This window comes from Fundulus heteroclitus, chromosome 15 (assembly GCF_011125445.2).
Source record: "Fundulus heteroclitus isolate FHET01 chromosome 15, MU-UCD_Fhet_4.1, whole genome shotgun sequence".
Classification (NCBI taxonomy): Eukaryota; Metazoa; Chordata; class Actinopteri; order Cyprinodontiformes; family Fundulidae; genus Fundulus; species Fundulus heteroclitus.
In genome coordinates, this window is record NC_046375.1 from 27,880,420 (window position 1) to 27,903,327 (window position 22,908).

A 22,908-nucleotide genomic window follows, 5' to 3' on the forward strand; every position below is an offset into this window, starting at 1 on the left:
TCCCCTTTCTATGCTGATAAAAAGCATCCCAGCAAAATTCTGCAGTGATGGTGTGTTAAGGTTGATGTCCAGTGTTCGTTTCTCTATACCATATTTTTCTATTTAACGATTATGGATTGAATCAATGTTGTTCTGTTACATATTCAAACCTCAGGATGTTGCTTCTTTTAAAGTGTCATAAGAGAGCTGTTGTTGCTAATTGGCGCTTTATAAATTAAATGAATTACATCTAATGAATCGGTCTGCTGTATTCCTCAGTCTTCATGATGCTTTCTCTTCACTTACACTCTAATAAACTGAGAACTTCACAGAACAGCTGGACTACTATCAAGATTTTAGAAAATCCTGTATCAGTTTACTTGCACTTCACAATTATGCGCTGCCTTTTCTTAGTCTGCCACATAACATCCTAATAAAACACATGGCAGTTTTTGGTTATCATGTGATATAATAAAAGTTCACATGGTATGAAAGCCTTTGCAGGGCCTGGCATGTATATTGTTGCAGCTCAAATTAAAAACAGAAATGTGCACCTGGGTTTTCCAAGATAACATAGATGCCAGGTTTTATAGATATCTTTGAACTCTCTTAAGCAGAATAGAAAGTTTCATTTGGATGTGTTTATGAAAGAGAATTTAGGGATAAAGTCTAACTCCTAAACACAACAGTGGGATTCTTGTAAGCCTCTTTTTTTATAATTTCATCTTTTCACTTCAAGATAAAGATCAAAGAAAAAGATGCCCAGCCATATATTATAATAGCAATGCATGGAAGGATATTGGATTCTGCCTTCTTCTAAAAAGGTCAGGTATCTAAATCACCATTTAAAAATGCTTAGAGAGAGAAATCAAAAAATGTTTAGACACAGTAAGCTGTGGAGTATTCAGCCTAAACTTCACTCACACATCAAAGGCTGCCTTCCATACAAGCAGAATGGAGTTAAAGGGATATTTAACCAAAGTGGTGGTGTGTTAGTCCCCGAGCAATGCCAACAGACATGCGGGTTTCACGCTCAAGCACCATGAGCTTGTAACTGCATCACAGCACAAGTCCTAAAGCCTGCACAGATCATTTAAACTAGAAGGCATCTATAAACAGCAGTTTGAAGTTCAAATGATAAAAGCAGTAGGCGTTGACAAAAACTCAGCTTGCAAGTTTCTAGTAATGGGATAGATACTGTACCGAAGAGGGGTGAATGGTTGGAGGTCTGCGAAAGTGGGAGAAAAGTCTGACTGTTTTCCAGAAGGCTTAAGATGGCCTCTTCATCAACAACAGCCTCCTCTGGGACTTTTCCACTGCTCCTCAATGAGCCTGTACAGGAACAGATAGAAAAATACTGTAAGCTAGATCAGAATAAATGAACCAACTAAAATGACTTAAGACGGTTAGATGGAGGCGTCATCAGTCAGAGACAAAGTCATCTCTAAAGCGCGGTGTTCATTACAGGTGGATGATCTGGACATGCCGTGATTCATCTTTCCAACAGGAAGCTTCATCTTGTGTGAAGCCTAAAGTCTCAAATGCATTTCAGTAATTCATGGCGCTGCACTTTGCTCTGTGATGTCTTTTTCCCCACTCACCAGGCTGTGAGTCCCTGTGCACCTCCACAGCGTTAGCAGCAGTGCATGGCAGCTCGTCGGGGGTCAGGTGGTCAGAATGCAGCGTGAGTTCAGCCAAAATACTATCCTGTTCATCATCCGCACTCACATCTTGTGTCCTGAACAAAGAAACAAAGAAACAGCACTTTACTCAGATCAGAGCACAAGATGTCAATACACAAACTTCCTCTCTAGAGATGCAGCTATCAAGCCTTCTTTCTGTTGCAGACCATGATGGCTGCAGGCAGGAAGGATCTGTCTGACAGTAGATCTGGAGAAGAATCTTGTGTTAAATCATCTCCAGAGGTTCCAGAAGGGTCCCCAGAAGAATCATTTTATCAAGCTTCTTTCAGTCCATTGCTCTGATGCTGTTATCCCAACAGACGATAGCAGAGGAGATCAGACTCTGCACAACAGACTTCTAGACGATCTGCAGCATCTTGCTGCAAACCCTGAAGGACCTGAACTTCCTCAGGAAGTAGACTGATCTGTCCCTTCTTGCAGACAGCTTCACAGTTGTGTCTCCAGTCCAGTCAGTTTAGTCTGTATGACGGAGCTCTGGACTTTAACTCAAAGTTTGAGTCTAGCCACCTGATCAACAAAGCTCATTTTGCATGCTACCTCATGACCATAGATGGGGGTTCAAATGTAGACGGAGCGGTAAATCGGTAAAGTTTGACCATTAAGAGAACACAAATAAAACTCAGAACACATTTGATCTCTGTTGCATCACACCTCCAAAGTGGACCAATGTTTACATCCTGACAGAAATCTGAGACCTCTGTTTCTGGCCTACCATTGTCATGTTTTATCATCTGTCTTAATCAGGGGAACTGATCTAAGGAGGGCTGCACAGCAAAGAGTTTCTGCTGCTATGTGTGTGTGCATATGAGTGAGCGACGCTACGTTGTTTGAGTAGCCATGTAGAGCAGGGGAATTATGAATGGAAACCAGGCAAGCAGCCAACTGGGCTTTGTATCCAGATTACTCTTGGCTACAAGCTGCCTATTGTACTCCTTTACCCACGCTGCTCCTCTGCACTGTCGAACAACTCACCACTTAGAGACTCTGAAACATTGAAATGTAGACAAGGCAAGCTGCTGTCACTCAGATGTCGAACACACTGTACATGTATAAACTTAGAATGAAAAATACAATTGCTTTTTCATCTGCTATTACTGTTTGGAGGCAAGTTTTTAAAGCTGCTCACGTCTGATGACTAAAACCTTATGCCCAACCTATAACCTATAGGTTTAAATCCCACACTAAGTGGTGGAGGCTCAGTCCATTGTGCCGCTCCCCTGGCTACAGAAATAAATGGACAGGGTTTGAGGGACAAATTCTTAGTTTAAATAATGTCCTGATGAAATCCGTTGAAAACACTTGACGAGTGCTGCGTGGACAGACAGATAAAGCTGCGTAAACACTGCCAGAGCCCACAGCTGCACAGAAGAGAGGTTTACATGCCCGTTGATTCAGGCACAGACAAAGGCTGCAATAAGACAAATTAAAATAAATATTTTATACAACTTACCTGAAAGGAGCTCACTACGACTTGAATGTACAGAACTAGGCACACTGGCTGATGAATAATGGTTGTCATTCATAGCATTCGATTCGATATCTCACTGAGGGATATGCCTACTTGCGGATTCCGATGGCGATGCTTGCATCACCTACCAATAAGTAGCTGGTACCACGACGCAGCATCATTTCAAAACCTCTTCTCGCTTAGAGCCATTTCTCTACAGGCAGGCTAGCTTAACTATCCACTAGAGAAAATATTTCAAGCTAACTTTCAGTCAACTGGTGCTTGCTGTTGTCGCTTTGGTCTTCACCATAGTCTGAAGCGCCTATCGCCAATTCATGTATTAGCACACCAGCCAATACAGTCTTCGTTTGGAGCTTACACACCTGTTAGCTTGGTTTTCTAGCTGTCCCATTCAGCTGCCTGCACATGAGGGGTTTTTGAAGTACTGGGTAGCCGTGCACAGACTACACTCTGCGCGTCATGTCACACGTAGAGTGATGGTCATGGCAGAGTGCATTATGGCACTGCGCCAGTAGCTCTGCCCTGATTTTCTAGTGCAGGAAGTGCCTTTAGTTGCACACTCTAGCATGCATACTGATCATATGGGTCACCAGGCATCTCCTATCGCTCAAAGCCACCTATGTACCGGGAGCTCTGAACCGCAGAGCTCAGATATGCATGTCCAGGGGCACATGATTATATGCAGATTGGACATCCAACCATAGTGAAATAACTCTGATTCCGCTTTGGTTGGATGACATGTCTCAGGTTGGGCGGACAGTGTTTCACCCACAACCAGTGCAGTTAAGGGATACCTGGCTGCTTTCTCAGCATGCCATGTGGGCTTTGAGGAAAAACAGCTAGCCAACACCCTTTTGTAGCCCGTTTCGTGAAGGGGGAAGGCAAGCTTCTGCCAGTTTCCAGGTCCCTGGCTCCACCATGGATCTGCCGGTTGTGTTGGAGGGACTCTCCAGCTCCCCATTTCAGCCTTTGGAGGAAGTCGACCTCAAACATCTGTCCTTCAAGACAGTGCTGTTGTTGGCTTTGGCATCTACCAATTGTGTTAGCGGTGTCCATGCTCTCTGAGTGAGCCGCTCCAGCACCAAGTTTGGCCCTGGGGATGTCCGGGTCTCACTGCAGCCCAACCCAGCATTTGGGCCTAAGGTGGTGTGCTCATTTTCTCCAATTACTCTCACACACCCTTTCTCCACCACACCTTTTCCACTAGAAGAACAGTGGCTAAACAAGCTCTGTCTAGGTGCTGGGGGTCGCTAGTAATTAGCGGTCTGGCAATTTAGGAGTCTCCATATCCCATAGTAAGACATCGAAACAAATGCTATGAATGACACTTTTAGGTCACATGCGAAACCCTGGTTCTCAGAGTGAGATGTCTCACCAGACAGCCCTTCTTGCTGGGGGTAAAGCGAGAAGAGCCACTTATTTCGAATGATGCTGCGTCGAGACGCAAGCTACTTATAGGCGACGCAATAACCTAGCCAATCAATGAGTGATCATTTGTATTTTATGATTGTGTACAGCGCTTTGGTCCTATTGGTGTTTAAAGTGCTTTATAAATAAAATTGGTATGGTAATCAGGATTGGTGTAATGAGACAATTGCTTCTGAAGAATCTTCAAGGGGGAAAAATCTTCATAGTAACACATCTCACTCATGCTACTCTGAGAATTAGCCTGAAGTTTTCAGACATGGTAAACAATGACTATCATGGTAGAAAATCTAGTAATGCACCGAGACAGAAGATGGCAATCAGAATGAGATAAATTTTAGCTAATCTCTTTCCACTAAGTGAACGCACCACATATAGGTACTACCAGGTCAAAATGAACACTGTTACTAAAGGGACAACTCAAGTTGATTACACTGGGCAACCACATCACTCCCTGTGGGGCTTATGCATGCATATAGTCTTTAACAGCTAATGGACTTATTTTTAGGTTAAAGAATTGGACAGCAGACTACAATACTGTGGAATAAATTTAGTTACAGAATTGTGCAATTTGCATGGATGTCTAAACAGAGTGTGCTAATCAACATTTGCAAGTAGGAGGCAGTATAAATGATTTGATGTACATCAGATCAGAAACCTGCGTAACCAGTAGTGTGTTTGTTAAATGTAACATATTATAAACTGGGCTGATTGTTGATTTTCTGCAGGGGATGATACCCCTTACAGCTTCATAAAAAATATATTTTAAAAATAAGTATTTTAAGTTTTTGTTAACAAAGCCTCTACACAAGAGCGAGAGATTTAGGCTAACAAAGATTTTACTGCCGTCTGATTGTTATTCAGAGACTTTGTTATGAGGAAAAGGCTCCAGAGAGTCGGCGCGCATGTACCACAGTCAGTCTGTTAATTAGTCTGTTAGTTAATGACTTTAGCGGCAACCAGGGAGAGAACCTGGCAGGCGTCTAGAGATCACTGCAGTGATTAACACATTTCACCACAAAGCCACACCCCTTTTCCTTCCATCCCAGGTTTGGAGAAAAGTATGTTAAATGACATGCAACAATTGTAAATTATTTTTCTATGTCAGACAATTAAATTTGGAAAATATCAAATAAGTTAAGGGAAAAAACTGCAATGGCTTCAATGGTCAACTAAAAATACACTATTAACTCACTTTTTTCCTAGTGAAAATCTTGACGACAGGCAGAAGGCAGACAAGCATAGAGGATCATCTCTTGGGAGACGAGCCGCTATGAGTTTCTCACGGTGTGACAACCATGAGTAACGTTACCACACTATCATCATGTATTGGCAAAAGCTATAAAATATATGACATGATCTAATTGCTTTTATTTATATTAGGGAAAATTTATTAAAATTATTCCTACTGCTGCACACAACATATAAATTCATAATTATAGTTGCAACTTCATCTACAACATTTATTATTTTGATGGACGCAAGACTTAAATTACATCTGTAAAACCTCACTTAATGTAGAAGCAGTTTTTGAGTGAATATTTTCTCTTTTGCAGTTTTGGTCTTTATGAAGTAGCAAGTGTAACAAGGTGGAATCGGTGGGTTGATTAGTGTTACTATAAGCTCAGGTACCAAGCCTGCATGCCACTGCTTACCAGACTAGTAGCGTTACCTAATCAAGTGATACTTCTTTAGTTTACAAGTCATGAATGCCGTCTTTTCGGAGATGGAAAATATTTACAAAAAGCTCAATTTGTCTTTCGAGCAAGAATGGGAAAATATAGGGCTCTGCCGTCATCCAGCTGACCAACAGTGCACAGCAATGGAGAGGGGAGGAGCTGCACTGCACTAGTCTATTCTTCACAAAGCTTGTGAAATCCCTCTGGTGCTTTCCTGGATCTATCTACATACTGATAACTGGCCTTTAAAATTAGGGGAGTTTTGACAAACTTGTCAAATGATCAAAATGGCTAAAACCTTAAACTATTCAAGCTACCAGCCAGAGGAGAAAACCGAAAGGCAGCAGCAGCAAGGCACACCAGAGAGAGGAAATGTAACTGTCTGTGTGAACATTATCAGCATGAGCGACTCAGTGAGCGAGGGGTCCCTGTTCCACATCCTAACTTAAGCCCATATTCAGATGGAAAGCCCACCCGACAGACTCTCCCTCCCCCTTCTGCTCCTATTAGATATCACAGGTCAGTGAATGGAAGCCATCTGGATCTGATAAAGCAGCATGTGCGGATGTTGGGCCAACTGTACTTTAATTTATAACAGGAAATACTTTGAGGCTGTACATTGTAGGGGAAGGAGGAGCTTGTAGGTGACCTCAGCAAGTTCATTTCACCCCCATTTTCTGCAACATCTGCTCTGACTTCACTTTCTCTAGCTTTCTTTTCCAGTTTCAGCCAGCCTCTGATCTCCACCCTTCCGTCTCTGCACAGAGAGGAAAGCTGGCACTACCGAGGGGAAGAAAATGAGGACATGCAACCGCTTTATTATAGTAGAAAAGACACAAGAAAGATTTGTTTTGATGTTTTGAGGGAAGTTGTTCTTTAAGATCAGGACCATCTTGTCCTCATTCCAGTTATAATTAAATCCAACCTCTTTACCCATCCGCTACAGATTTCCTCGGTAAAGTGGAACAAAGATCAAACCATCTATTTAGACAAAAAGACACAGTAAAGGACTGAGTAGAGAAACTTACACATCAAACTTGTTCTCCCTCAGAATCTCCTTCAGTCTCTTCATGAAGGTTTTCTCGCTGTCCGTTGAAGTGACTGAGCCACGATCTGGAACAGAGACAGAGGAGTTTTTCGGGGATCCCATTTCTTTGCTGAAATTAAATCCTTTTCCTCTGTAATGTTAAACCAAAGTGTGCAAATATATTTAAACTGCCTGTAGGCGTTAAAGACAATTATGAAGCTCAGCAGTAATTCTGTGTAGCAGAACCAAGACATTAGTTTCTGTTCACGCTACAACTTGTGGTAAGAACTGGTCATTAGCATTTCTTCTCTTTCCATCACAGCAACAAAACGGCCTGTGGTTTATTTATCACCCTGTTTCCATAGCAGAGGAGGGGTAGTTGAGTCTACCACGCTTTTTATTTACGGTTACAGGCCAAGGCTGCTGACACCCAGCTCACGGAGGAATTAAAAAAAATCTCCACAGAAGCCTTTCAGGTATGACAGGGATAATAATTCATGTAAGTATATCCCCACAGAACTTTACCTAAAACACATGTAGGTTTATAATTTATTTCTAACGGACCATGTAAGGTTGCCACAAAGTCTTTGGTACATGTGCACCATGTTTCTGCTGAGGATGTGCAAAATGACAGGTTTATTCTAAAGTGGCTGACAAATGCTAGCTATCTTTGTCTTTCATTGAATGTGCCAAAATCCTTTTAAATCTCTTTCTTTCTATATTACATTGATCACGTTTTCTGATTATTTAGGTCTGAAATTTAAACCTGATTCCATATTAAGGCTGCAAAAATTAATTGTGCAGCCTTTACTTTGCCATAATTAATAAAAATAATATATATGTAGAGAAAGAACATCTAAAGCTAAGCCTGCATCATCACCAATTGACCAATTTTAGAAGCACTAACTTGAAATACTGATTAATGTGAAATCTTAGTGGCTCACATTGTTATGAAGGCCCTAATCTTCTTTAGCACGTTGGTTTTTGGTAAGCCTTACTTCTGCACAGTTCTCCTAAGGTCCCCGCCAGTATTTCAATCAGGCTGGGGTCTAGAGTTTGACTGGGCCATTGCAATTGCTTGACATTTTTCTCTTTCTTTTTAGCAATAATGCTGCTGATTTGATGCTATATTGTGACACGATTCTGTTGTTGGTGACCCAGTTTTGGTCAAACTTCACCCGACAGCCTCACTTTGGACTCTTGAACACTTTGTCTAGAGGAGTCTGTGGTAGAGTCATGGTGACTGCAGGGCAGAGTCCTGCACCAGGTTAGGTACCTGTATAAAACGTTCAGCTACAGGTAGAAAATAAAATAGAAACTATATTATTATATTATTATTTCACGGGTACGGTCACAGGTATATATAAACAAAATGCGAGTGAGTAACATAAAAAGTTACAGCATGAATGAAACTTATTTATAACAATATCATCCCTCTGGGATTAATAAAGTATATCTGATTCTGATATATTATATAGAATTTGCAGCTTGTAAAAAATGTCTAAAACGTTTAGCTTTTGTGGCAGAAAAAAAAGGCCCCGTATTTGGCTTGTTTACATATGGTCATCTGTGAGAGCAGTGGGCGCTGGATGTGAGCAGCAGGTAATGTTCTTTACCGCCTCTGTTAAGACAACATTAAAGCAGGTAGTTGTAACTAAGCACAAAATGAAAATTAACGTCTGTGTGTATACATTGTGATCACGGAACAGGCCCAGGTTTTAAATGAGGAGAACTGCGGGTAGCGGGTCGGGTCTTGGTTCTGAGTTCTACGGGTGCGGGCGGATACGGATTTGAAAAATTGGACCCGTGCAGGACTCTGCTGCAGTGTGCCCACGTCCTGTGGCTGTAAAGCGAGCCCACATCATCACCCCTCCAGCCAGACTGACTTACACCGTATCAGTCTGGTAAGGAACTGACCCGATTTCAAAGACGGGACTAACGGGGTCAGCGTCAACAGATTAGAACCAATCGGATAACTACGGATGTGACGCAAACAAACCCCCAAGCAATGCGCTCTGTTTTTTTGTTTTTTTTTAAAAAAACATGTCATGCCATCATGCAAACTCTCCAGTAAACATTTTTTTTTTTTGCTGCTTTTGTCTAAAAAAAAAAAAAAAAAATTAAAAAATCAGAGGCTACATGGTGAACTCACATGCTCTTTCTTAATTTTCCAAGGCACCAAGCAGCAAAAATCTCCGTATGTATCTTGACTGTTATGGTTACAGAAAAGGGCTGCTGCATTATGGGTAATTCTGCAGCTGAGAGTGACGCATCGTAAAGTCCCGCCTCCCGTGCTGTGATTGGTCCAGTCTGTTTTAGGCCAGAGGGTATGGAGCCTTAGCAGACTGACTTATGCTCCGTGTAAGTCAGTCTGGCTGGCCAGGCTGATGCTTGACAGCTGTTTGTGCTGATATACCAAACAAGGCTCTATTGATTAGGGCCAAAAACCTTCCTTTGGTTTTCTGTGACAAAAGAATGTTGTACCAGCCGTCTGTTGTTATAGTTTAACTATACAAACCACAAATATGCTGCCATATTTTTTATCAGGGAGACAAGACTTTTTTCCAACATGTCCACCAGTTGTTCAGGCTTTTTCTTATTCTCATTTAAGGAAATTGAACATGCTAACTGAGACCTATGGATTGTGAGATGGAGCCGTTGTACTTTGAACATTGCAAAGATTGAGAGGCCAGTTTGATTGGATGTTCCCTTGATTTTTATAAAAAAAAAAAGAAAAGAAAAAAAAGTAATAATGAGGCAGTGTTGTGTACTGTTGTTAATCTGATGTTTGAATGTACGTTACTAAAAGCCCAGGAGGAGAACAGATCATATTTTTATTACATGTTCTGAGACAAAACCAAAACTCTCAAAAGTATTTTTTTAAACCTCAATTGCATCTGCAACCAGGCCTCAAAACTAAGTCATGGAGTAAGCAAATAGTAAAAGGTAAAGCAGAAGAACACAGGAAAAACTATGTCTCAAGCAGTGATGATACTAATAGTTCCCACTGGAGCATTCCTCACCTTGTGAGTCAGGGGTTTCAATCTGGGAGGTCTGATTGTTCTCTCTCCTCCTCTGCTTCTCATCCTCCCATATAGCCTGGATTCCGGGGTTCCTGCCTATCTGATCTACAGGAAACAGAAAAAAGCCAGCACACAAGGTTAGCAGACAAAATCCTTTCACTTCTCATTTGTAAACATATTCCATTACCCACAGCTATGCCAACCTTAAGTCAATTTTGTCCAAATGAGATTAAAATTATTACTTGAAGACATTTTACCGACAGAATGCAGTAAATATCCTGATTGCTGTTGACTCTTGTATTATGCATAACTTAGTGAATTATTTTTTTGTATATGAGTGTTTGATACTCACCTTGTCAATTTCCCTTTCAGTGAATTCACTTGGTACAACACAGTATGGGATATATAGCATGGGATATCCTGCCCTCCCATGTCCTGACTGAAGACACCTCCAATCACGTCTTTAGGCAGATGAAGGTGGCTAGTGAGGCTCCGCCTGCTCCTAAATACACTCCCGTTATCCTCCAGTTCTTCATTTCGGTTAGAAAATCTCCCTATTCATCCAGGCTAGCTAGGTGCTGCTATTTAGCTCTGTATTTGACAAAAGTTGGAGTCGGCTTATTTGCTCTTGGTGGAGTTAGCCACTGAGCGCAGCTGAATTTGTGCAGATTTATTTGGGAATGGTTCGGAAGACCGCCATGCCACTTCAATTAGCGCTCACTCTCCCCTGTCCTTTTCCATAACAAAGCAGAACGCTCCCCTCCTCTGATCAGTTATGTTTTGCCAACCCAGCTAGAGGAAATACTTTAAGCAGAGACTCATTGGACTGTAGAGGCCATCTCTTTGACTTACAGCATTAGAGGTCTTCCTCTGCCTCCTGGTTTAAAGGCCCCACTTAACCAGATGCATAGCAGCATCCTGGTCTGTCTTTAGAGGGGCTTCCTTCAGTGAGCAAAATCTGTGCTGCAGCTAGCTAGTCATCACTGCACACTTTTATTCGCTTCCCTCATATGGGCATGACAGCCCCTTTGGTGGCCCACTCCATTTTATATACTGGGTCTGTGCAGCACTACTGTGTCAAGTGAGACCTGGGTGCGGTGGCTGCTCTGTGGGGTGTGTATATTTGTCCCATACTATATGTGGTGTACCGAGTGAATCGATTGAAAAAGAACAACATTCTATGTCTATACTTTGTGTTCCCTGCAGGAGAGGAACAAGGTACACCACTTGTATGGCCCCTTGCAGCGGGGCTCGGTGAAGAGCAGTTTTATCTGATAAAAGGCGTGATTACATGCGTCTTTATTCAGGACACGTGAGGTCATGACCTCCCAAACTATATGCATTCTTCCTCATTCCTCTTCACGGAACAAAGGTTAAATATATTTTGTGTTTCACTGTATGAAACAACAACATATTCTAGAGCTTCGACAGTGACCTGACCAAGTGGCGTGTGTGTTTACTATGTACATTCTATACAGTACACAGACCTACTCATTAGTTAGCCCACATTTCTGGGTTAAAATCCTTTTTTTGGACCCATACAGTATTTTCAGAGAAGCCAAATGTTGGATGTCACTAGCTTTAAGCTAACCTGGTCAGCCAGGTTGATAATGTGTAGCACAGATGTGATAGCAGCAGCTACACGTGCGTTCTCCAGCGCTGTCATGGTTATGCTGGTTCGGCTGTGGGCTCAGCAGCTCTTGCTTATGTCACATCAGTATGTCCCGCCTTAAGCCATAATACTGTATCGTGATTGGCTGACCCGTTTTGGTTGAGACGGGAGTGGGACTAGATAAATTCTTGTGTTCATGAAGGCACAAATTGAATTCAGCTTGCAGGCAAGGTTATCTTTAAGCCATATCCATCAAAATTAAAAACAAAGGTGCAATATATCATTCTGTGTGTAGTGAATCACTATAACATAAGGGTTTCACTTTTTCAATTGCATTAATGAAATAAAAATATTTCAAATTTATTGATAATCACCTGTATGGTTTGGAGGTCCTGTCAGATCTAAATGATTTTAGTTTATGGTACATTTATAACAAAGAGGTTCCTTTAAAGCTTTAAACAACCATTATTGACATTAACACTACCAAACCCTACACACCCGTGACTTTGAATATATCAGTGAAATCGTCCAGTGAACAGATATAACTTTAATGCCAGGGAAATTTATTCTTGCGTCTGTAGTAGAATTACACCGAAAATTGGCTGTTTTCGATATTACTTATTAACTCTAAATCTTAATAGGCACAAAACGTATTTTAAAAAGCTTCTAAAAAATATCAACTTTACTGTTGTGCAAGGCAGAACCTTAATGAACAGCTGACTGGAGATTAAAGTAGCTACTTGCAATTAATTGAACCTTTTATTTGACTGGAATGAAACAGAGATTGCATTACTGACTCCAGCAGAGTTATCCTTCTTGGTTGATCAGTGTGACAATGTATGTGCATTAGCAATCAGGCAGTAAAAAAGTTCATTTTTGGCATCTTGATGACAAGGAAGATGGCTGAAAAGACAGCTTTCACTTTTCTTTCATACCAAAGCAAGATGTAGGGCATTTAGAGAGATCAAAGACAGTTACATGCCCTCTGGAAGGACATGATTTTGTCAGACATTTTATTTTCTTTGCCCAGTTCATCTTCTGACCAAAAACTCTCTCATCTTTACAAATCTCTTTATCTATGTTCCCCTGGGACTGAAAAGTCTGCTCAACAATGCTCATGTTCAGATCTGCTAATGGATTTCATGTGTGGAGGGATAATCGGAGCTCAATGTGCTGCAACCTCTTTTCACCTTTTGTTTTCCATCATGCCAGCTAGTGGTGCACAGACGAAAACACATCTGACTCCACTTACTTTCAATATCAAGGCGGTTAAGGATGTCTACAGCCACAGCATCCACCTCCAGCTCACAGGTGCTCTGCCTCTCAACATCATCCAGAACTAAAGAGCTGTGAACAGAGCACTATTAATATTTTAACAACTAATAATCTAGTGCACACTAATATTTGTACAGGTAGTTCTTACCAGGGTAGAGCGTTCTCCTCCCAGCGGACAAAGGTGCCTGCAAGGTTGCTGTCGTTCAGCTTGGTAGTACAGGGGCTCTTCCAGGGGCTAATGCTAGGATGAGAGCTAGAAGATGTTCGATCTGGGTCTGCAGACGCTCCTTCTGGAAAAGACATGGACACGGATTATTAGGAGATGCTGGTGGAATGGTGGTATGAGGCGATTTATCAGTTAAGCCTCAAAATCCTTCCACTCCCATTTTACTGTTTATTAGTCCATAGTAGAGTTGATTAAAAAAATGGGACAGCATATAGTTCCTTTAAAATATAAATAGATACAGGAGATTTAAAATACATGGCATGTCTGAATCTTTGGAAAATCCTCACATTATTAAAAAATGCAAAAAGTTGTTGACCAAGTAGCCAATACTAAGCTGTGTCTATCAAGTAAAATGTGTTGTAAACAAAGTAATTAAACTCATTTAAAATACTATTTAAAAGTGTTGTAGTAACTCAAACTAGGTTTCTCCAAAGTCACAAAGTCGTTTACTCATGAAAAACGAACTGGTTAAGTTTATAAGCATTATTATGATTTATTAAGTACCTTCTAAGATGTGTGTGAAAGACTTTTGACCAATCTGTATGATTTGATTGAATTAGACTTTGTAAAGTGACTTGAGATGACGTGTTGTGAATTAGCGCTGAAATTGATTTGAATTGAATACCCCACCTTTCTTTTTCATTTTGATGGATATGGCTTAAAGATAAATTTTTTCATTTACAGATTCATTCAAAGGTACCAGCCCCGCCCCGTTCCACCAAGGACAAGCGAGCATAGACAATGCATGGATGAGTCATTCGTTCATGGTGTGTTGAACCCTCAGATTACAGCAGGAAGACAAGTCTCAGTTTAAAGATGGCATCAGAAGTGAACATCACCCCTGATCTTTCTTCAGTCATGCTCTCTCCTGGTTGGTGACCTTTAAATCCTTTCAGTGGAGGGCTGGAAGCAGTTTCAGTCATTTTTCTGTTTGCTTTAAAATAATTAGATGAGCAGCAAAAATCGATTCATCATCAAAGGTGGAAAATCTACGCGTTTATTTTTCCAAGATTTTTTGAGCATTCTGATTTATAGATTGATTTGAGTTACAATAATTTTCTTTCTATTTTTACACTGATGAAAGCAAAGCCTTTTGGTTTAGTTAAACTCCTGCTACTGTGTGACTACTACAGGCTACAGAGGCAGTACGATGCCGTCTGAACTGTTTTCAACCAGAGACTTCCCATTTATAAGCAGTGTTGTGGAGTTCAGACCACATTAAAGTTTTCATTCATCTTAAACTGACCTTTTGCAGCCCAGCCTTTAATCCCCTTGATCCCAGATTAAGAACTTGCTTTAAAGTTCGAGTTTGAGGGGGGTGAGCAGGTGAACCCAATATGAGGGTTTCCTGCTGTCTTTGTTGCATGGGGCATTAGAGTCATAGAAGTGGATCAATCATTGGAAGCCTCCTTTTATTAGAAGGCTGTCAAATGGGATCTTCTTTTAATAAAAGAACTTTATTAAATTCTGCTAAAGGACGTAACTTTTCTGTAGTCTGAATGTGGGTTCATTTTTCCCGAGGTCTGGTGAGAAGACTTGGAGTGAGTGAAGTTGATCAAACAACTGGGGATCAGGGGTTTAACCTGCATGCAAAGGATGTGAGGTTGGCTTTGGGTTTTACCATTAAAGGATCTAAAAAGCGCTGTAGTGCAAGAACCGTCACAGGAAACAAGGTAGTTTTCTCCTCCTGCATTTCCACTGCAAGAACCAGGGCCAGATCAGACAAAAGTGGGAGGACTCTAAACACGTCTCATTGGTTGAATGTGCCTTGCATTTTATTTCAGTCATCTCCCAGCTTATTCTCCCCTGCAGGTCACATGTTCTGTTACTGTGTTTGCAATCAACATTTAGCAGCGACCCATGCTGAATATTAAGTGTCGTATAGCGTTTGTATTCCGTTACAGTGATAAAATCTGTCAACCTCAGAGGAAATATTTCATTAAAGGAAGCACAGACTTCCTCCTACAGCCTCTCCATGGAGACGCAGACAGAGAAACACTCATCTAGAGCTTTTTAAGAGATTTTACCCGGTGGTGAAGTTGAAATATTTTGCATTGTTTATGCTCCGAGTACAGATTAAAGTGATCTCAACTCCCTAGGATTTTGTGGATTAGCTGATTTTAAGATTGAATGGAGCAGACATAAAGTTTGGGTAAATGGCAAATAAAATTAGTTCTAAGTAGAGCCAAAGCATTGTAAATATAAACTTGGAGCAGAAACCCCAGCTGAACACAGCACTGATTCTGAGAAAAGCTGCAGATCTTACCTTTGTTATGGTTCCTGCGGAATTTGACGGCTCCCATGTTAATCAGGTTCATGCCATACAGGTTATAATCCATGAAGAGCTGCAGCAGGTAGGGGATGTGGCCCTCATGAGGCTGATAACTCTTGTTCATCACGGCTCCACTTTGTAACAGCTCACACACTCTGGATAAAAACAAGAGTTATTTAGTAAAAAGGATGTTCTACTACATGGTGTAAAAAAGGAGCACACTTTGTTGATTCCAAATTCTTCTAATAACCGTAAAAGCAAACAGGATGCTTTTGTGTGGAAACAGCTTTATGAAAATATTCCCGTAAATCTTTGAAAATGTATTACCCTGAAACTGACAAGATGCGCAAATAGTCTGGATAGATAAAGCTATTTACTCTTGCCTTAGGTTTTTTTCTCCTATAAGGATTAGAAAGCAAGCGAAATGTGTTAAAAATCACAGATCTGATCAGAATATCTGGTGACATGAAATTAGATGGGAATCTAAACCAGAGCGATCCGCGCGTTTCTGCAACAACAACTGCCTGTGTTTTGTAGCACATTTGTGATGCTGGTCTAATAAACACCATATTTGTCACAACTTCAGCTCCAAAGAGCTCCCTGATGGAAGCCAGAGTAGGCATTTAACAAGAGTTAATTGTGATAATGATGAACAGCCAAAACAGGTTCACGTGTGCCCAATTAATGAACCAATGACTGTAATCTAACCTAAAAATAAAGGAAGGGTTTTATTTATGCTTGTGGAATCAAATAAAGATAGGTGGGAACAGCTCTCTGAGTGACTGAGCCGGCCACGGATCAGAATCAACCAATCCGCTCCCATCTATGAGTAGGAGTCTCTGAAATGCCCGTATTAGAATAAGAGCTTTTCCAAATGGAAATAGTACGAGGTCACTCTGACTACAAAGTTTCCTCCAAAAGCAAAAGCCTAGGTTGTCGTTAGTAAGCGCATGGTCCAGAGCGCGATCCAGCCCAAGGCACGGTGCTCGCAACCCGGGCTTTGTTGTTCCCCTATATGGCTGATCCAGCTTCATCTTCCTCCTGTGTTGATTTCCTGCTTTTCCTGAGTCAGGCACACAAAGCAGCAGACTGTAGAGGTGCTCACTTCCAGAGCCTCCAATGAGGCATGTGCCAGGTTTAAAAACAAAGCCGCACGCCGCATACCTCTGTACAATATGCTATGGACCATTCCCTAACATTGTGAAGCACAGGCAGAAGCAAGTGTCAATGAACAGTTTTTATTAACTGCAAGAGCGAGGCTGATTAAAAAGTCCTTATAAGCCCACCGCATTGCTGCATTTGTATACATTTGTCGTACAACAGAAAAAGAGAAGCAGTTCTGCCCAGATGATGTCTAGAATAAGCTGCAAGAACAGAATGTCATAATACTCTTGCAGCTCTGGGAGAGAAACCTAAATACTCGGTTCTAACCCTCGAGTCATAACCAAACGGTTTCTGCCCTTCAATGAACAGAAAAATAAATACAATTTCTTCAATGAATCTGACCTTTTAACCATCTCTTGCGTGTTTATGTCATGTTTTCATCATTACTTCACCATACAATGCCTCTAGCAATGTTACAACAAAAATAGTGACTGTTATTCTGAAAATGGCTGACTTGGCCTCAAAATGGAAGGGCTGGCGATGATCCAGTCAAGGCTATATGTTTATTTTTGGTCAAAAGATGGATGTTTTAAATGACCTTGACAAAAAAGCTGATTGAATGAGATTAGCTCAAACTAAGAACCTTATCATTCTGATTATAGGGTTATAATAAATGTGATTTCCATACAAGGAAGTCACCAGAGTTTACGCCTTTTTTCAACGTGTTCCTCACCTGCCTTCAACACGTTGTGTTACTTTGTGACATCTCCGTGTTATGATGGGGGCCCCTCAGTGAGTTACAGGCACAGAGCTGATGCCACGCTCTGAATGTGTGGTGGTTAGAAAACCACAATTCACGTCCACAAAACACCGGACATTTTGCTTTTGTGAAAACAAACTCAACTTCCTCCCTGGTGCTATCCAGAAGTGTTTTGTTGTCTGTGCACAGCCTGTACAGCTCCAACAACAACAACAAAAGAAAATACTTATTGCTTCTAACTGCTAATGTAGTACAAATACATAAGGATGTTTTCAAAGTCACTGGTATTCTTTCAACTTTAGCCTTCAAACAAAAAAACTGCCAATTTTTCCACACATTTGTTTTATGGCTACAATATTACAACTGAAAACAGGATAAAAGGACTTCATTAATACTGAATCAAATGAGGCTGCCATTAAGCTTCAGTTTGGGCTCTCTGGCATTTTTGGACTGTTGACACAAGTTTCGGTGCTTAGGAAATCTCCATCGATTGTCATGGACAAATAACTTAAATGCACGCAGCCAAATCTTCTGAATGTAGTCCAAACACAGACAAAATCTAGAGGTCTAAATTAGAGCTATGCACAGATCAGGCCACCATTTGTCATATTCCTGGCAAATTTAGATTTAAAATATTCTTCATCCAACCCAAGAAGCTTGTTTTGGAAAGAAGTGACAGGGGTATTCTCTAAAAAGATATTAAAGCAATGTAACCAGTATCAAATTTACAAATGATTTCTGTTTTCATTTACATTTTATTTGAAAAAGAAAATACATGTAGAAAATAATGTATACCTTTGTGAATAATCGGTGGAAAATCTTTACTGCTTTAGCAAGGCAATCAGAGATTTCTTTTAATTGCTGAGCAGCATTTTGCTCGTGTTCTCTGGTATTTTGCAGGTTTATCTTTGGTGATGAGCTCCAGGTCTTTGAGCTTGAAAGGACTCGCACTAATCTTTACCTGCCTGTACAGATTCATGTTGGAACTCTGGCTGGGTCATTTTCAGCAAGAACAAACAAGTTGGTAAAATTAAACGATTCCTTTAAACCAAGACTTTCTGGACTCGTCACAAACTCATCTCTGAACTATGTTTACGTGTAGCCTCAATGATGAAACGAAGCTTGTCTCAGCTCCCTTCCTCATTTCTCTTGCTTCTAAGCCATTTCAAAAGCTTTGTTCACATTTCTGATCCTGATCACTATGGCAAAAGATCCTTTGGAATAGCTCATCTGCACACAGACACACTTAACCAATCAATTCTTACAACCTGAAACTCAGCAATCGATTTCAGTTTAGGGAGCTGATAGAGGCCTGCGCGAGCGATGCGGTAACACTAAACAACAAGCACCTCTGATGAGTCCCGTTTCATTAAACTGCATCGATCAGTATACGCCTCACCTTTTCACTATCTGAGGATTGTACAAGTAGATCTTCATAAAGTGCTTCTCCTTGGCATGAAAACCATAGAAAGGCCTAGAAGACGAGAAAAGAATAAAGAGAAAGGTGCAGTGAATATGAGTGTGTGTCAATATTAAACTGTGTTTATGGTCACTGGTAAGACCTGCAGTCAAGAGACACCTACGTGCCAGAGACCAGCACCACCTTGAAGACGTGTTGGGTGCTGGCAGCGGGGTTTCCCATGGCAACGTTGAGGGCCCTGTCGATGCTGAAGGCCACCTGCCGCATGTAGCGCTCTGGCTGCTGTCCGCACCCATCGTATGGCACATAGATGTATGGGAACACACCGTGGAGGTGGAGGCATGTCTTCTGACCTGGAAACACAACACAAACATGACATCAGGCTGTTGTGTTATCTTTGCTCCATGTGCCAGTGACTGTGAAGGCAACAAAATCAAGACAAAGAGGACTTGACCTGTGTCAGTGTCCATCTTCAACAGTTTCATGACCAGAGCAGTGAGAGTTTTTGGTGTCTATTTTGCTAAATGTCCCGAGAAATCTGAGCGGCTCAGGGTGTTGCAAACTCTTTCCTTCTGACTGATGATCACTAAAAAGCTTCATGAGTGAGTGCAGCAAAAGGTTTGTAATGCCAAAACTAGGGCTGGGCGATATGGATTAAAAAATAAATCTCCGATTTTATCATACCAAATCCCATTAATCGATTTTTTCCTCCTTTTTGTTTCATAAAAAGAAATTAAAGAAATTATTTTAAAACCTTGCTCTTATGTCAAGCATTTTGTCAGGGAGTTAACCTGAATTCAAAGTGCAACGAAAAACAAGCTGTGAAACATGCTTGTAAAACAAGATGGCAGCCGTGTCATTATAAACAATGAAAATATAACAAAACATTTGCTGCTAGTGGTATTACACATTGAGCTAAGAACAGGCTTCACTGCACTTGTGAACTTCAAACTAAGTTAAAAAAAGTAAATAAGTAAATGAAGTACCTCATATTATGGTAAAAAAAAAAAGTTTTTACTTAACAATATTTTGATAATACATTTGCCTAAACATATATTCAGCATCACATGCTGTTCTCTTCATGGAAACCCAATGAGTGTATTGGCAAAATAAAATCCAGATTTTCCAAAAATGAAATCTTAAGGAATTGTAAATTCGAATTAATCGATTAAAATCGATTTATCGCCCAGCCCTAGCCAAAACTGTAAAGGAATGCTACTTATTGGCTAAAAGTGTAACAGATTAAGAATGATAATTAAAGATGACCCAAAGCGTTACCAAACTAAGCCATTTTTAGGCCCTCCAGGCCAGCAGGACACCTTCAAGAGCTAGTTCTTTACCAACTGTAATTGATGATGAACATTTTTAATTTAGAGCCCTGCGCTATATGGAATTGCAATTGCTGTTGTATTACCTATGTCTGCTATATCTCATTCTGTAACTGTTTTAGACTGCAGCACACATTTGGTCTGTTGGATGGACTCTCACTGCTCTTAGTTGGTGCCAACACTTAATATTTTTAGTGGCAGCGACGCTAAAGTCACAAAGTGTGGCGGGAATATTGTGACCAAGGAAAATAAAAAAAATAAAAAGACTTGAAGAGTTAATCGCAATCGATATCTGCATCCTAATATCCAGCATACCGTATTGCATTTACACATTTTCTCATGCAAGCCCCAGATTCTAGTCAGTTTCTGACTGGTACTCCATGTGTTAACACACAAATATAAAGCTTTGCAGTTTGATCGTTTTGTTATTAGCCAGAACTTAAGGCTACTAATCTAGTTTAACACAGTCTGTAGCTGGTGTCATATTTCATGCAACAGTTTGTAGCGAAATGTCAACAGGTAGCAACACTTTCTGACAGGTCTACATGAACCTGCTCACTGCTGAAGGAATCAACTCAACATTCACACAACTGACTTGGATTTTTTTTTTTTTTAGATTTTTCACAGATCTAGTGGCTCGCTTTTTATTACAGTAGGCTGACAGGAAGGGGGTGGAAGAGGGGGAGAGACATGCGGCAAAGGACCCGGGTCGACCGCGTCGAGGACTAAGGCCTCCATACATGGGTCGCGCTACCTGCTGCACCACCAGCACGTCGGCACGTGCTCACAAATAATTCTCCACAACAACAAACAGCAACGACAAGGGTCCACAGGTTCAGGACAGCATAGAGCCCTGCTGTGCATGGCCCCAGAACCAAGATGGGAACCAAGAAGTCCTCATTAGACTTCAGCATTTTTATGTAGAATTCAAGTGATGGAAGCTTCTGATTAGGAAACAAACAGCCTAATTGTATTTAAGAGGCAGTGACATTTTTAGCTGACTAATCAAAATGATAATCCACTACAAAACATTTAACATTTAGAACAGGTACAGCTGGGAAAACTGTATGTAATGTTTCAGCAGGTCATATGACTTCAAAGTACAAGCCCCCCCCCCATGTTATTTCTCCTTCTGGCATTTTGTCTGACCAGAGATAGGAATGGTGACATCAGTGTGCAATGCCTCTGAAATAAGCTGGAAGAGGATATTGGGTGCTTCACAGGAGCCTCGTCTCCTGAACATCCTGAGCCTGTGGTCAGTCTCAGAGGGACAGGTAGTCCATCACAGGACATCCAATCTACTTGGCTTCAGCCGCCTTCCAGCTGCACATGGCGGAGGACTGAGGAACGTCAGCAGACAGAGACCGCTACCCAACAAAGTGTCCACGAGGGTCTGTCTATAGGGGTCTTTCACACTTTCACTGTCTTTACAGCCACAGCATCAACTTGGTGCTCACAATCACACCTCAGCTGCTATCTGCCAAGTTTGCTCAAGTCAGTTCGTTTAAGAAAATATGCCAGCCTAACTAATTGGCTGCTTGATGTATGTTTACCTGCACACCACATCCAAATAATTGCGATAAAATTGAGCTGTGGAGAAATCTGAAGCACGTCCATTTTCTGGGCTAATATAGGGTAGGAGAGCGAGACATATGTTTGATGGACAAAAGGGAGAATTTTCCTCCAAGGGAAACATCTGTGAGAGCAAAAGGAGTGTAGTCTGTGGATCTGTCTCCAGTGGACACCTCCTCTACGGTCACACAAAGGCTGAGGGTGCAGCGAGCACGGCAGGCGTCGCTCTGTCCTCCGCCGAGTCGACGAGAAGCTGCTCTCCGTCTCTCGCACGCACAGAACAAGCAGCCAATACCAGCTTCTGCTGGAGTTGCTAGGCAACGGCACCAGCAAAGCAAAAGCCCTTGACGGACAGCGGGAGAGATAAACAAGTGATTCTTTCCACCCAGCTGGTCAGGCAGCAAAATGAGAGGTGAAGAAGGAGAAGAAGGAGAAGTGTGACTGCAGAGAATGGCAGAAAGATGCGAAAATGAAAAGAAGCAACTCTGCGTGAGGGGGAAAAATTATGCAAGGAGAGGAGATGGAGGAATAAAATGAGAGCAGACCGCGTGTAATTAGGAGGGTGTGTGGGTGCATGTTTTCATGTGAGAAAGCCTCAGATGTTAGTGAAGTAATAGAAGCCAGACGGGTTGCTGCAGAGCGAGAGCGCACTGAACAGGTTTCCATCTGTCAGAGAGAAAGAAGCAGATTCCTAACCATCCAGCTCTCACCAAACTTTGGCCCAGGCACCAGAACCAGAACCTAGAACTTAACTGGTTTCATGAAGAGGACGTTCCAGACTCACTGGCTCTAACACAGCCACTCTAAACAGATGGTGACGGCAGAGGAGACTGCAGTCTCCACAACAAACATGGACCTGCAGCATCTTCACACTTATACTGACGGACCTACCGCCTCAGGTAGAACTCTTTTGGCTCCAGTCTGTTGTCAAACAACATATTCATACTTTGCAAATCCAAAAACGATAATTAGGTAACGTGTCATTTAGCAGATTTGATCCGACATGATTCTATCATTCCCTCAGCCAGCTCAACA

At 41.4% G+C, this 22,908-nt stretch overlaps 1 protein-coding gene across 2 annotated transcripts in view; it reads right to left on the reverse strand.

The window, feature by feature from the left end:
- The window catches only part of rev3l (REV3 like, DNA directed polymerase zeta catalytic subunit), a 73,500-nt gene that overhangs the window by 33,313 nt on the left and 17,279 nt on the right, over positions 1-22,908 (reverse strand). Inside the window, exons 2-10 of one of the 2 annotated variants that reach the window (XM_021324387.2) lie at positions 19,137-19,326; positions 18,953-19,027; positions 15,684-15,844; positions 13,340-13,478; positions 13,169-13,263; positions 10,305-10,409; positions 7,283-7,367; positions 1,581-1,717; positions 1,183-1,311 (exon numbers count right to left, since the gene is read on the reverse strand). In XM_021324387.2, the coding sequence (XP_021180062.2) occupies positions 1,183-1,311; positions 1,581-1,717; positions 7,283-7,367; positions 10,305-10,409; positions 13,169-13,263; positions 13,340-13,478; positions 15,684-15,844; positions 18,953-19,027; positions 19,137-19,326 (1,116 nt within the window). Of the gene's footprint in view, positions 1-1,182; positions 1,312-1,580; positions 1,718-7,282; positions 7,368-10,304; positions 10,410-13,168; positions 13,264-13,339; positions 13,482-15,683; positions 15,845-18,952; positions 19,028-19,136; positions 19,327-22,908 lie in introns of both variants that reach the window. The other variant, XM_012878243.3, reaches the window with a different exon arrangement.